Source organism: Oryzias melastigma, linkage group LG17 (genome assembly GCF_002922805.2).
Source record: "Oryzias melastigma strain HK-1 linkage group LG17, ASM292280v2, whole genome shotgun sequence".
Classification (NCBI taxonomy): domain Eukaryota; kingdom Metazoa; phylum Chordata; class Actinopteri; order Beloniformes; family Adrianichthyidae; genus Oryzias; species Oryzias melastigma.
Window position 1 is genome coordinate 13,940,608 of NC_050528.1, and position 14,148 is coordinate 13,954,755.

The following is a 14,148-nucleotide window of genomic DNA, read 5'->3' on the forward strand; positions in this document are numbered from 1 at the left end:
TCCTTTAATTGTGGTGTTTCTCCATACATGGCACACTATAAATACATTGGCCGTTGTTTAGGTGAAGCCAGGATGTTATTCTGCATTTTTGTGGAAAATTTTTCATTTTTTTGACGTTCACAAGTGTTTTCTGTTTCAGATAGTCTTTTTTCTGATCATTCCAACGACACATGAACGCAGCATTTCTTTACAGTTTTCCTTGAAGAACATCAAACCATTGTTGCAATTGGCACTAAGATGAGAACTAAAGTCACAGTTTTGAAATAAACACTTCACAATGTTGTATATTAGTTTTTCTTCACATTGAGACATGTTTTCATCCAGATTTGATGTTTTTTTTTTATTATTCTCTTATGATCCCACACATCTGGTCCTGGTCCGGCCCTTCTCTCAAATTTTAGAGCCCTTTCTGATCCACAAGTCAAAAAGTTTACCCACCTCTGATCAAACTCATGGTATCTGAGAGTCAAAAATGGTATTTAACTCATTTTTTTCAGGAAAATGTTTGTATTTAAACAGTTATGAATCTTTGAATTGGGCTAAAGTTTGTTGAGTCACAACGGTTTACAGGGTAAATCTTTGTTTCTATCTGGGAGGCTCTTAGTTCCTGTTTTGGGTGATCACATGACTTTTAGATTTGAAGTTTCTAAATGTTGAGATTTTAGTTTTTGAGGCATTGGGAGGATTGATTTTTTTCTAAAGACATTTTTGGTTAATTTCTCTCACACTAATCTGAATATTAATTAAAGAGTGAAAAGTGATACATTAATAAAGAACTGATTGATTAGGAAATGAGGAAACAGTTTAATTCCTATCTGATCCTGACTAAAGAAACAAGATAAATCTGGATTTAAAGCTAGAAAAACAAAATCACATTTAAAAAATTGCTTGAATTGAAGTTTTTTATCTCACCATCTCTGTTTCTTAAATTAAAAACAAATACCTTCATTTGACTGTAACAGCACCTGTTTTGGTAATATTTAGTTTTTGCAGTGAGTTGAGGTTGACTCCATGAGGGAAACAAGTGGAGCAGAAACGATGACCAGAGTTTGTTTGCCAGTTTCGTGATGACTGAAACAAAAAGCAGCAGCTGGCTGGTTAGTAGTGTGGGTGATTGTGTGTTTTATTGCTTTATGGTAGGTGACAGTTAATGATCAAAGTTCAAAGTATGAGACTTTTCTCGCTGTGCTGAAGCAGCTCGTCAGGAAACAGAAAGAAAGTGAAGCACGGCACCACAGAAAATTGCAGAACATTCTGGCTTTTTTCTAAGCAGTGAATCTGAATCACATATAAAAGAATATAAAGATTTTTACCTGAGATAACAGTCTGTCAGATAGTAAGTGTTAACCCTTTTTTTGCTTAGAGCATGGTTGTCCAAAGTCGGTCCTCGAGGGCCGGTCTCCTGCTGGTTTTCCAGAAACCAACCTTATCTGCTGCTGATTACCTGGATCAGGTGTGTTTGGCCATTAAGAAGCTTCAATGGAAGGTTGGTTGGAAAACATATGGGACACCCCTGGCCTAGATCTTTACTATGAATACCAGAAATATTTGTTTTTATTTATAACATTTATTTTGCTAATTCTATGACCTGACCAAGTCTCTCTTTGACTTAAAACGTTTAATCAGGTGACAGAAAAACTAAATCTACTTTTGCTCATTTCACCACAGCTTAAACTAAAGTCAGTTTGTGACATGTGAGCCACCCAGGACGGACCAGGATGAGAAGTGAGTCAAAGGTGACTCACTTGTTGGAATGCCATCATGAGGCTGCAGACAACCAGTGAACAGATCGTAATGGTGAAGAGGGAGTGTCTCTTTAAAGTCTCTATAAAGATTAAATCTGTACAGACCAGATAGGAATATTTAGGTCAGGAGCTGCTTATGTGGACAGAAATACCTCTTAAAGTGAATTTACTGCATCAAAGCATCAACTTTAGAAACCTTAACAAATAATAAAAAAATAATTAAAATAGCAGAAATTTTGCATTGATTTACATCTAAAAATCAAACTAATTTTCACTTAAAACTCAAACTTAATAGTTTCAAATTTTCAGTTTGTTTGAAATGTTTTATTTTACTTGAAAATTGTTATTTTTTAATCAAAACTACATTACAAATAAACATAGATAAAAAAGAAAATCTAAACAAAATAGTTTCCGTTTTTCTGCTGTTTTTCTGGTTTGATCTGTTCATATCAAGACATCCGATCTAATCCTCCATGACTGACAGTGAAAACTACTTTGCTTCATAAGCTCCACCCACTCCTTGTGATTGGTTCATTTGGTTGTTTACTCTCTTCACCATGACAAAGTTTTTTTCATGCAATTAGTTTATGATGGAAAATTTTTGGAATTGCATGTTTACATAAATGTAATGTTTTAAAATGACTCATTTGGAAATAAGGATGTTTTTTTCAAACTTTTCTGATTTTATTTTTTAATTCAGATAAATATGTTATTTTTTTTCCTTTTTAAGCTTTATTTTACTCATCAGGATTACTTACCACTGTTTGTCCCGGCGTTTTCGGGTGACCACACAACCATCTCTCTACGGTGGTCCGTGGAGGTCACAGGTGGATGACAGCATGGATGTCACTCCTCCAGGTTCTTGTGGTCCCTTGTTCTTGTTTCTTTGTGCTCCTTCTGCAAATTCTCTGAATTTACAGCCCTGATTTTTTTGTGCTCCATGAAGCCTCTGTATAGATGTGACCTTATGTCATGTGGATCTGGTTTGGCCCTGGTCTGGCCTTAAGTCAGTGCACTTCTATGAGCCTTAGAGCTCCTCAGGTTCTTCAGGAGTTCAAGCTGTTCCACATGCTGTTATCTTGGACTGCAGAAAACTGGTTAGACCGGATCTGCACCCCTGAGCTCGGCGTCAGCATCTGGATCCACCACATTTTCACTGCAGCCTTAGAACAGAATGTTTACAGCTCTCACGTCTTCACAGACACAGGATCACTGCTGGATTAAGAGTGTCATATTCTGAACAAACTTGCAGGCTAACTGTAACATCTCTGGACTATGATGACTACCACCTGACAACTGTGCCTCCACAGTGAGGTTCTCATCTTCTTCATGCTGGATTTTGGTTGATTTTTCCCTGAGCAGCAAATCCAAAAAGATGCTCTCCGGGACAGGATGACTTCTTGAAGCATTTGTGGATTCAGAACATGAAAGACTCCTTTTTTCTTCTGGTGTTTGGGACGGACAGCGGAGGGATGATACTCACATGTGCTGTGATGGTGGTGATCCTGGTGAGCTGTCCAGACGGTGAGAAACTGTTTAAACCTGGTTATCACACCCAGAGAGTTCATGAGATGCTGCTGAGCTGTAACCATCTTTGTTAGCATTAGGAGAACATGTTTCAGACTCGACATGTTCACTACAGTTCAGACAGCAACGTTTTTAAATTAGTGTCAAAGGAAACTCACACAGGCCACGAAGTGTTGAAGAAAAGAGAAACTAAAGAAAATGTTAAACTAAAAACAACAAACAAGTGCTTGAATATTAGATAACACAAGATAATAAAATTACTATAGTAAAAGACAAGTGTTAGACAATAGAGGACTGTTCTGTGAACAGTTTCTGTTGAAAGCTGCATTGAAAATAATGTTTTCACTTTAAACCAAACTATCCAAGAGCCCCCACGTATGCCTTGGTGCAGAAAAAGTCCCCATAATTCGGTTCAATCAAAATCAGACAAGATCCTCTTAATCTACAGAAAAATGGGGAGAGTTGGAAAAACTACTCGATCAAAGCCCCTCCATGCGTTGTAATTCCCTTTAACCCTCGATGCCCATTGATGCAAAGTTGCATTAAACCTTTTCTGCTCCAAATGTAACTTAAATTTAGCATCTACTTTAAAGCAGAAAACACAACTGATTGTTTTATATACATATACATGATTACATTCAGGTATTTTTTCATAGTTCAATTTATTTACAGCCACAAAAAATCCTTTATGTTTTTTTCTCTCAAAGAGATGCTAAATTCACATTTTTTGGTGTAAATATACATCAAAAGGCATTAAGGTGTTAATTTTCATTGCACCACATGGGAAAACAAAACATCAATAAGTTTTCTGTGGTTGAACCCTGATGAGTATGTAGAGTTCTTGTGTTCCGGAGAGGATGAACAAGATCATATGAAGACTCTGGGATAAGTTTGTGTTTTGTGCATCATAATGTCTTAAAGCTGGTTCATGGCATCTTGACTTAAAATCTCCTTCCTTGTAATGTTTCACCACTCATCAAGTGGCTTCATGAAACCACTTAAGGACTTCAAGACTCCCTAATAAATACTCACTATGATATACAAAAATACCAGAATAAATGAGAACCTTCACTAACAGACTAGTTGGGAAAGTGTTTTAAAGTCATTAAGTATCAGATTTTGGTTGTCATATTCAAAGTTAACCAACTTTATCATACCTGGCTAAAGCTGTAAAAAGAAAATGTGTTTTCATGTTTCCTCTTCGAGTTAAAAACATTTGGAGTTTTATTTGTGTTACAGCATTGACCGTATATAAGAACTGGACTGAGTGACCCCTACATCATTGTGTTCCAAACAGGAAGTGCCCGCTGGCTCATAGAACCCAAAATCGCAGACTTCTATTGAGAAACAAACAGCTATTACTCAGTCGTCTTGCTCTGCTACCTCTTTAAACGTGTTCTTATCATATTTTTGTCTGTTGTGTTAATTATTTAAATCATAAACTGACCAAACAAATGCCTTAATAAAAGGATGTGGTGCCTGCTGACCCCATGTCAACTGCTCATAATGTTCTGCAGACAGATTTTGAGTAACCAATAATGAGCCCACTTCTAAGTGGTAGGGGTGTGGCCTTCCAACAAGCTAGCTTAAGCTAACTCCTTACCAACGAGCAGTCGACACAGAGAGGTTGAGTCAGATCGACTCTAAACATGTTCTGCCCACTGACGAACTCTGGTTCCATCATGGCGACGTCTAAATTCCCCAAAAATGGCAAATGAATTACAGGCTGGGGAACCAAATGTAAGTCATAGAGGTGATGTCACACTCACTTGGTCCAGTTCTAAGGTACAGTCCATGCATTACAGTCATGGTGGACTTTCAGAGCTCATTTGTCAACCGCTAACAATCACAAGAGATCCCGATGAACAAACATTACGGATTAAAATCTTTCAACAAAAAAAAGTTTGGCGGTTTACGCATTATCTCTTTCTTTCTGTTATACCAAAGTTGCTTAGATTCTAAAAATAGATTCACACAATGAGACATGAGGTTTCTTAACCCGAATATATTTAACATTTTTGTTCAAAGCAAACAAACCGTGACACTTGTCAGACTGGTTGTGAAAGCCCAGTACTTGAGTGGATGTGACCAGAAAACCAAACAGGTATGCAGACATGTTACAAATCACCTTAAACAATGTAAACACTTTTTTAATAATCAACAAAATTACAGACCAAATCAAACGGCTATGTTTGTACTATAAAGATAGTTAATTAAAAATGGCATGTTGCATAACCGAGAACCAAGAGGTCGCTCAGAAGAATGCACTGAAGTACATTCTGAGCATATATTTGGCAACACTGGAGTGTGATGACTCTCCCCCAATGAGAAAAACGACAATTAAAACAGTCTGGAGAGAAGCAATAAATGCAAAAATAAAAATAAGAGAGCTCTCAGCTATGAACTTTATCCAAAAACGAAGCTTTTCAATGATATTCCTTAGACTGACTGATGCAGAGAGCTGCTTTGTTCTCAACATTGTTGAGAATTGAACGTAAATGAATCTTAATATGTTTTACACTTTGAGTCTTTTTTATGGGAATTCTGAATCTCTAAAACTTAAACTCTTGTATTTCTCTTTTACAAAAAAGTTTGTGGTGACAGAAAGTATCAGAAAGTGGTGCTGCATACTCGAATAATGAATCCTTTCACATGTATACCTGCAGATATTTGGACGCTGCCCGCCCCCAGCAGGGTCTTCGTGGACTCTGTCAACATGAAGCACATCCTGAGGTGGCGCCCCCCACGGACGGCGTGCAACACCACAGTCCTGTTCTCCGTGCAGTATCAGGGGTGAGTATCGACTGTGTTTCAGCAGCCGGTCTGCTAGAGAAGGAGTTGATGTTCTGCTGCTGTTTGGATCCAAAGTGAAGTCAGTTTTGAAATTAACTTTTTGGCCATAAATGTGCTTAGAGGGTTCAAATAGTGTGATGTTGTGTGTTCAGATTGAAATACCAAATCTTTAAAAAACAAACAAACAAAAAAAGGTTTAAGTAAATACTTGATGTTTAAAGTTTTTAAGTGATGACTCACTGTAACAAAAGTGAGTCAGCAGCAGGTGTCGGTTTCTAACATCTTTCTAAAAGGAGAACAAGGAAGTTCTGCAATCACTAAATCCACACGATGACACCTATACCCAGAGGGAGTTTCCATCCGTTTGAGCTAATGTCAAACTATTCCATATTTCATAATGCATACCGAATGCCTCTGCACTCAGGTTTGTTTATCAGTCGTTGACATACCGGGCTGCTTCACAAGCTTGGCTTGCTTGGAGTGCCTTTGAGCAAGCCGCCTAACCTGCCAAGCTGCTCCTCTTCTAAATGCCTTTGCATGCAGACGGTGATAAAATCAATCAATCACTCGGAATCATAAATCACACAGACAGCTGCTTCTGCTTTTGTTTCTGTGGTATTTATACATATTACCTGTGCGGTTTGATGAAAATGATAAGAAAAAAATAAGACCTAAATGTAATTTAAAAAAAGGCTGCAGAGATTTTTTATTATAGTAAGAGAGAAACAATGATTTTTGTGGAATGCAGATAAAAATTAAAATTAAAATAAACATCAAAAGGTTGGATTTAAGGTCATGTGCACCAGTTCCACCTAAACAAACAACTCCAACTCCTGCTGTTAATAATCTTTAAAATAGCTTGTATTTATGATTTTTTTTTTTTTACTTTGTCTATAATTATACTAATATTGAACGCAGAGAATTTAAAGGCAGAAATATGATTGTGATGGTCAAATATGATTGGCTGAAAAGAAAGGTGGATGATTTAGCTTATGGTTCGAGGTGAAATTCTAATTGATGATGGCATGTAGAGTTACATAACAACCTGTACCTGTAAGTGAGGTAGATCTTCTTAATTTAAGTTGCACCAAAGTCTCACCTTAGACCAGATACAGATAACTTACTGCCGGTAATTATCAAATTCAATGGTTTTTCAAAGTGAACTGTAATGTTATTTTTTTTGCTGTAAAATGTAAGCATTTTACATTGATATGAGGACTTAATTAACTGTTTCAATATTCCTCTTTGTGATCACCTGGTGAATCAACCTGGCTCCAATGGAAATTACAGTGCTAGCAGAAAAAAAAATACATTGTCTGCCATATTTTGCAGATTTTGGCTGCACTTAGAATTTTTTCCCTTTAGAGATCATACATACCATTATTATTATTTGTATTTTAATACACATTTCCAGAATTTCCTTAGTCCATGTAATCTGCATTGAACAAACACTATTTCTAAGTATCTTTAAGCAGAAAAAAGACAACCCCATGTGTTATCATAATCTTTTATGTCCAGTATTTATGTAAGCATAATAAACATTGAAATGAAATAAATTTTTGTTCCCAATTCAAGAGAAATACCTCTTGAGACTTGTCAAATACTGAAACCAGTATGCTTTCACCTGCTTTCAGTTACTGTTTTAGACAGGAGCTCCCCAGGGCACTGGTGTTCAGTGCGTGGGAACAAAAATAGTGAAAGTAGATTAAAATAAGCCTTTTTTTCAACCTGTTAGTTGAGAAATCGGAAACAGCTAAAATGAAGTAAAATAAAAGCAGTTTTTGACCAAATGTTTTGAATGATTGCTAAAGGGCATATTTTGGTTTGCAGGAGGAGCCCAGAGAGCCTAAGTGATGTTTAATGGAGGTCAGGTCACCAGATGTTAAGGGGCAATAATCAGGGTTTCTGTTTTATTTTCATCTAATTGAAGTAAAAGAAGTGTTAGCAAGTTTTTAATCCACGAGAGGCAAAGTCATATTTCGGAATCACCAAAAGAGCAGTACAATTGTAGCTCATCAGCATATAACATTAAGAAATATTTTTAAAACTATTTGTAATATTTTCCAAAAGGATTTATATACCAAAGAAATTCACCAAAATCTGAGCCCTGAGGGACACCATGCAACAGGGGGGCAACTTGACCTTAGATTATTCACACACCTGACAATTGTTCTGTTGGAGAGGTCAGAGGAAAACCATGAAAGAACAATCCCAGAAATTCCTAATTCATTTTGTTGTAGACATAATAAGGTCTTGTGATCAAATTAGAGGACAGATCTAATAAAAAACCAAAATATTGTATTGACCTGAGTGTGTAGCCTAGCCTGCAACTAAGACAACTTATCTCCATGAATGCTTTTAAATCTAGATTACAAGCACATGAGACTACTTTAAATTGTACGTGTTTTAACTAATATATTTATAGGAAATTTTAATCAGCATTGTAAATGTGTTGTATATGTTTAACTTTTGTTGCATTTAATTGTTGTATTGATTCTTGCCAATGGCTCCCGTGAAAAAGAGATTTTAAATCTCGATGGGACCCACGCTGGTTAAAACAAGGTTCATAATTATAATAATAATAATAATACTAATAACAACCCAGATTGAAATTGATCTAAAACGCCATATTAAATCAAAAAAAGTGTCTACTGTCTTGCAACAACTTTTTCCATAATCTTTGCTAAAAAAGGTAATTTTGATATTGCCAGTAATTACTTGGCTCCAAATTTGGCTTCCACATTATTGGATTTAACGTTGCCTGTTTAAGAGAGTTGGACACTACACCAGTTGATAACGAAATATTTATTAGTCTGACAACCAGTGGACCAAGTACATCAAATACCTTTAAAAACAGTGGGTACCACATCACGAGGGTAGAAAGAGGGCTTTACTGTTCCTAGAAGAACCTTAACATCCTTAGGAGTCACAAGTGAAAAGGAGGACCATAAAAAAGAAGAGGAAGCACATTGAAAATTATGTTCTACTAACCCTGATATCATGAAGCTTTTCCAACAAAAATATTAAATTTGGTTGCAGTCATATTTGTATAGACAGACACTGGGGGAACTAAATGTGAAACAATGGTATGGATAGTTTCAAACAAGATTTTAGGAGTTTTTTTGGTTTGTGTTCACGAGATTGGAAAAATAAACCAATCTAGCTTACATAGTCATTTCATTAAGTGATGAAATCAACTCTCTTAAGTGGAGTCTGTGCGCTTCTAACATTAGTGTTTCCCAAACTTGCAACACATTCTCCTGCTATCTATGATATGTTGATTCATCCAGGGAGGGATTATTACAGGTAGAAGTTTTAGATTTAACAGAGGCAACCTCACAGACAGACGATGGTTTCTAAAGGACCAAGCAAAAGAAACAAGGTTGCTGATGTTGTTACAACAACAACTGGGCTCAAACATTTCAGAACATTTCTCAAACGTTCATGACACTGAGCTGGGATACATTTAGGCCAAAAGAAAAAAACAAGCTCCAATGAATGACGTTAACCCCCAAGCGAGGAAGAGCGAGGAGGGCAGGAATGCACAAAACCACATTCCACTCCTTCTCTCACTTAATAAAGACAGAATTTTCTCAAAGCAGAGATAAACAGAACCGGTTTGACACAATTGTAATCAAGTAGACCGCAGGAGTTTGGGCTCTGTGTCATTCCTGGACAAAAACAAGTAAAGAAGTATCCATTAATTAAAAGTAGGTGCCACATGTTTGTTTGACAAGATAATTAAGCGGCCGGTTTTATGTTTTCTTTATGTTTGAACTGGTGAGCTGTGTGTTAAACTCTTGACTTCAGTGTTTGGTTGAAGTGTTGGCGATCAGAAGGGTCAAAAACATCCCAGATCTGAGCGGAGCTCCTTTGTTTCAGAGAGTTTGAGCTGCTGGTGAAGAACGACAGCTGGATGGACGCCTTCGACTGTCAGCAGATCCCTTCTGCCCACTGTGACCTGACCTTTGAGATGGGATCCGACTCCGACTACGACATGCGGGTCCGGGCTCAGTGTGGCTCGGAGATCTCAGACTGGAAAAAACTCGACTCCCCGTTCAACAGAAGAAACAGTGAGAACCCCACATTTTCATCGCCATAAAAATGTTCAGTCTGCAGAAACTTGAACTTTAGCTCATGAAGCTAAAAAAAAAAGATGTTTGAAGTGAGAATTTTTCTTGCAGCTCAGCTAACTGTGCCTGAAATGACGGTGAAAACAGCCGGTGATACTCTGCAAGTGTTGATGAAAGAATTTCCTCTTTCTGCTGCCGTCAGCGTGACGGTGTGGAAGAAAGATGAGCAGCAGGTCAGCCCCACTTCTTCCTTTTTTCATTGTTTGTCTGTTCTTTATTAACTGATTGGATTCATCCTTTATTTTTCCAGAAATCGGTGTACTCAGTGACAGCAGAGCAGCCGACGCTGCTCATCGAAGCCCTGCAGGAGGGGACGGTGTACTGCGTCACCTCTCAGCTCATGCTGCACTCAGGGGGTCGCAGCAACAGCACCCGTCCCCACTGTGTGTTAGTCACAGGTATAAAAACACAAACACATGTCTCTTCTGGAGGGTTAGTTTTCCCTCTTTAGTTTAGTTTAGTTTATTTCATTTTCAAAGAACACAACAAAAAAATTCATAATACTCTTGTCGTTGGTGAAATGAAAGGAGACAGAAAGAAGAAAACTTACTGTCTCTACCCCATTAGAATAAGTTTATTTCTGATTCTTTTCTGATTCTATTCAATTTTATTTCTTGTAACCTTTTTCTTTTTTTCTTTTTCAAAAGTTCTTCCCTTTTGCCAGGCCACGGTTGTAAATAAAAATGTTGTTCTTAATCTGTAAGGTCTGGATAAATAAAGGTTAAGTAAAAAAATAATAAAAAATAAAGCTAAAAAAATTAACTAAAGCAACCAGGCTATTTTAACCAAATGTATCTCTTTGTATTATAACAAAAAAATTATCAACTGGCTGGAAAAAGTAACAAAAGCAGACAAATAAAAGCAAAAAAAAGAGCAAAAACAACAAGAAAACACCAAATATCTCATTTTTTTAATATAACCCATTCCCAACGGCCTTATGACTCATATTCTGTAAGCATTTCTTTTTTCAGTTTTTTAAATGTAATAATTAAATTGCAGTCTTTTATTTAGATTTCAAGATTATTCCATAATCTGATTCCCTGCACCGAAACAGTTTGTTTTTTATTTCAAATGTTTGAACATATTTATACATTTGAACATATTTCTAAAGCTTTATATTTCATGCTGCCACAAATCTCTGCAGATCTCAGTTATCTTTGTAATCCCTGCATTATTTTGATTTCAGCAGAAAGCTGCTGTCTTTAATCTATTAAATTTGAACCTGTCAAGCCAAAATTTCTCCAACAGGTTCTGGATAAAAGGGCCATATTCTTTTGCTCTGGATCACACAACAACTTGTAATTCATAAACTGGTTGAGGCCAAAATCAACCCATCAGTGTTTTCACTTTGTGAACGTGTGCAACTTCTTCACAAAGATTAGCATGCTGTAGAGATGATGAACAGACATCTCTGCCCCCCTCCTGCAGGTCCAGAGGCTGCAGCTTGGAGGACTCCCACCACCGTGACTGTGACCGTCATCGTCATGTTGGGGCTGCTGTTTGCAGTGTTCTGGTCTGTCGTCCACTGTCGTCTGGGCTCGTGCAAAAACTTCTTCAAGAAAGAGGAGCAGCCTCAGGCGATCGGCCTGGTCAGTGATCGTCCTAACCTGCACTCATGAAGAAACATCAGAAAACCCGAGTGTTGTTGAGATAAAGCAGCTGATCTTTAGCTCCCTCTGCTGTTGACACAATACCATTGATTTTCTTGAATGTGAAGGAAGTATTCAGATATTTTAAGATGTTGAAAATGTGTTTTGATATGCTTGGTTACAATTTTTATGTCACTAAAAGAAAGTTTCTCTTAAACGAACTTGAGATTGACAGAGGATTTAAAAACATTCCCCGACTCACTATTGATACAGATTCCTGTTTGTCTACAGGATTTCCCGGTCATCCCGATGCTGGAACCAACTCAGTATGAGGAGTTCTGTGAGCTGAAGCCTCAGGTGCTAAATTCTGACTCTGTGTGAGCAGAAGAACCAAGATATGCTGCAAATCTGAGGAAAGATACGGACTTTCGTATGATACCCTCCTGACCTGTGACTTTGTACAGACATTCAACAATATAACCTTTCCTAGCAAGCTCATATTATCAGCTCTGTGAGCCGAGAATACAAAAGGAGCTTTGTGTTTTATTGCATTGCTTTAATTAAAGCAAAACTTTGTTTCTGAAAGTTGAGTGTGGAGTTCCTCAAGCCTCAGTGTGTGTGTTGTTTCTACAGTAGTGATGATTTTTGTAAGTTAAAATAAAAAAAAACTGGTTTAATTTAATAAAATACTTGGTTAAATTAAAGAAAAAAAACACATTTATTAATAGCAAATAAATAAAAGACCTCAAATATGAAATTCATGAGTAAAAAAATAAGTAAGAAAATGCCACAAACCAATTTGACCACAGAAAACATTTCAGATATTTTTCTTACACTGATGTCACTTTGAGTTCAAATAGGATATATACAGTGGGGCAAAAACGTATTTAGTCAGCCATCAATTGTGCAAATTCTCCCACTTAAAAAGATGAGAGAGACTGTAATTTTCATCATAGGCATACTTCAACCGTGAGAGACAAATGAGAGAAATAAATCCAGAAAATCACAAATTGTCTGATTTTTAAATAATCTATTTGTAAATTATGGTGTAAAATGCGTATTTGGTCCCCCACAAACAAGAAAGATTTCTGTCTCTCACAGACCTGTAAATTCTTCTGTAAGAGGATCCTCTGTCCTCCTCGTTACCTGTATTAATGGCATCTGTTTGAACTCATTAACTAAATAAAATACACCTGTCCACGACCTCAAACAGTCACACTCCAAACTCCACTATAGCCAAGACCAAAGAGCTGTCTGAGGACACCAGAAACTTTGGTCGTCTTCAGAGGAGAAAGAATGCTGAGTTGCATTCAAAGTACACCATACCCATTGTTAAGCATGGGGATGGAAGTATCATGCTTTGGGGCTGTTTTTCAGCAAAGTGACCAGGATGACTGATCAGTGTAAAGGAAAGAATAAGTGGGTCCATGTATCGTCAGATGTTGAGTTTTTTTTAGGAGTTTTTCCTTACCGGGAGGGAGGATCTAAGGGCAGGGATAACCAGTTTTATTTAATCTGTTTAGTTTTGATCTAATTTTCATATTTTATGACTAATTTTCTGTATCTGTGAAATTACCAGCATGAAGCCCAATGAGGCAAATATTATTTGTGATATTATGCTATATAAATACAATTGAAGTGAATTGAAAACCTCCTTCCATCAGCAAAGTCATTGAAGATGAAACGTGGCTGGGTCTTTCAGCGTGACAACCATCCCAAACACACTGTCCGCATAGCGAAGGAGTGGCCTCGTATGAAGCATTTCAAGGTCCTGCAGTGGCCTTGCCAGTCTCCAGATTTCAACCCCATACAAAATCTTTGGAGGAAGTTGAAAGTCTGTGTTGTCCAGCTACAGCCCCAAAATATCACTGCTCTAGAGGAGATCTGCATGGAGGAATGGACCAAAATACCAGCAACAGTTTGAGAAAACCTTGTGAACACTTACCGAAAACATTTGACAGCTGTTATTGCCAACAATGAGCATATAAAAAGTATGGATTTGAATTGTTATTAACCAAATACTTTTTGTTCTGCTATAGTGTGCAAATACATTCTTTAGAAATCAGACAATGTGATTTTCTGGATTTTTTCCCTAATTTGTCTCTCATAGTTGAGGTATACCTATGATGAAAATTACAGGCCTCCCTCATATTTTTAAGTGGGAGAACTTGCACTATTAGAGGCTGACTAAATACTTTTATGTCCCAAGGTATAAATTTTAAAAAAAAATGTCATTTTTTCCCTTTTTTTCATTCAAGGTGGTGCTGAATAAAATGAATCCTGGGGATGATAATACTTTGCAAATTAGTACCACAAGGCATTAAGGGGTTAATATTTGATAAAGTACATAGTCACAGGTGA

The 14,148-nt window shown here is 37.0% G+C and overlaps 1 protein-coding gene across 1 annotated transcript; it reads left to right on the forward strand.

The window, feature by feature from the left end:
* Positions 1-1,936: 1,936 nt before the first annotated feature.
* On the forward strand, positions 1,937-12,519 carry LOC112144356 (interleukin-20 receptor subunit beta). Its single transcript, XM_036216318.1, has 7 exons — positions 1,937-3,269; positions 5,939-6,065; positions 9,948-10,138; positions 10,250-10,371; positions 10,449-10,596; positions 11,627-11,787; positions 12,079-12,519. Exons 1-7 carry the CDS (start codon positions 3,170-3,172, stop codon positions 12,166-12,168), a joined length of 939 nt encoding a protein of 312 aa, XP_036072211.1. The 5' UTR covers positions 1,937-3,169; the 3' UTR covers positions 12,169-12,519.
* Positions 12,520-14,148: the final 1,629 nt, after the last annotated feature.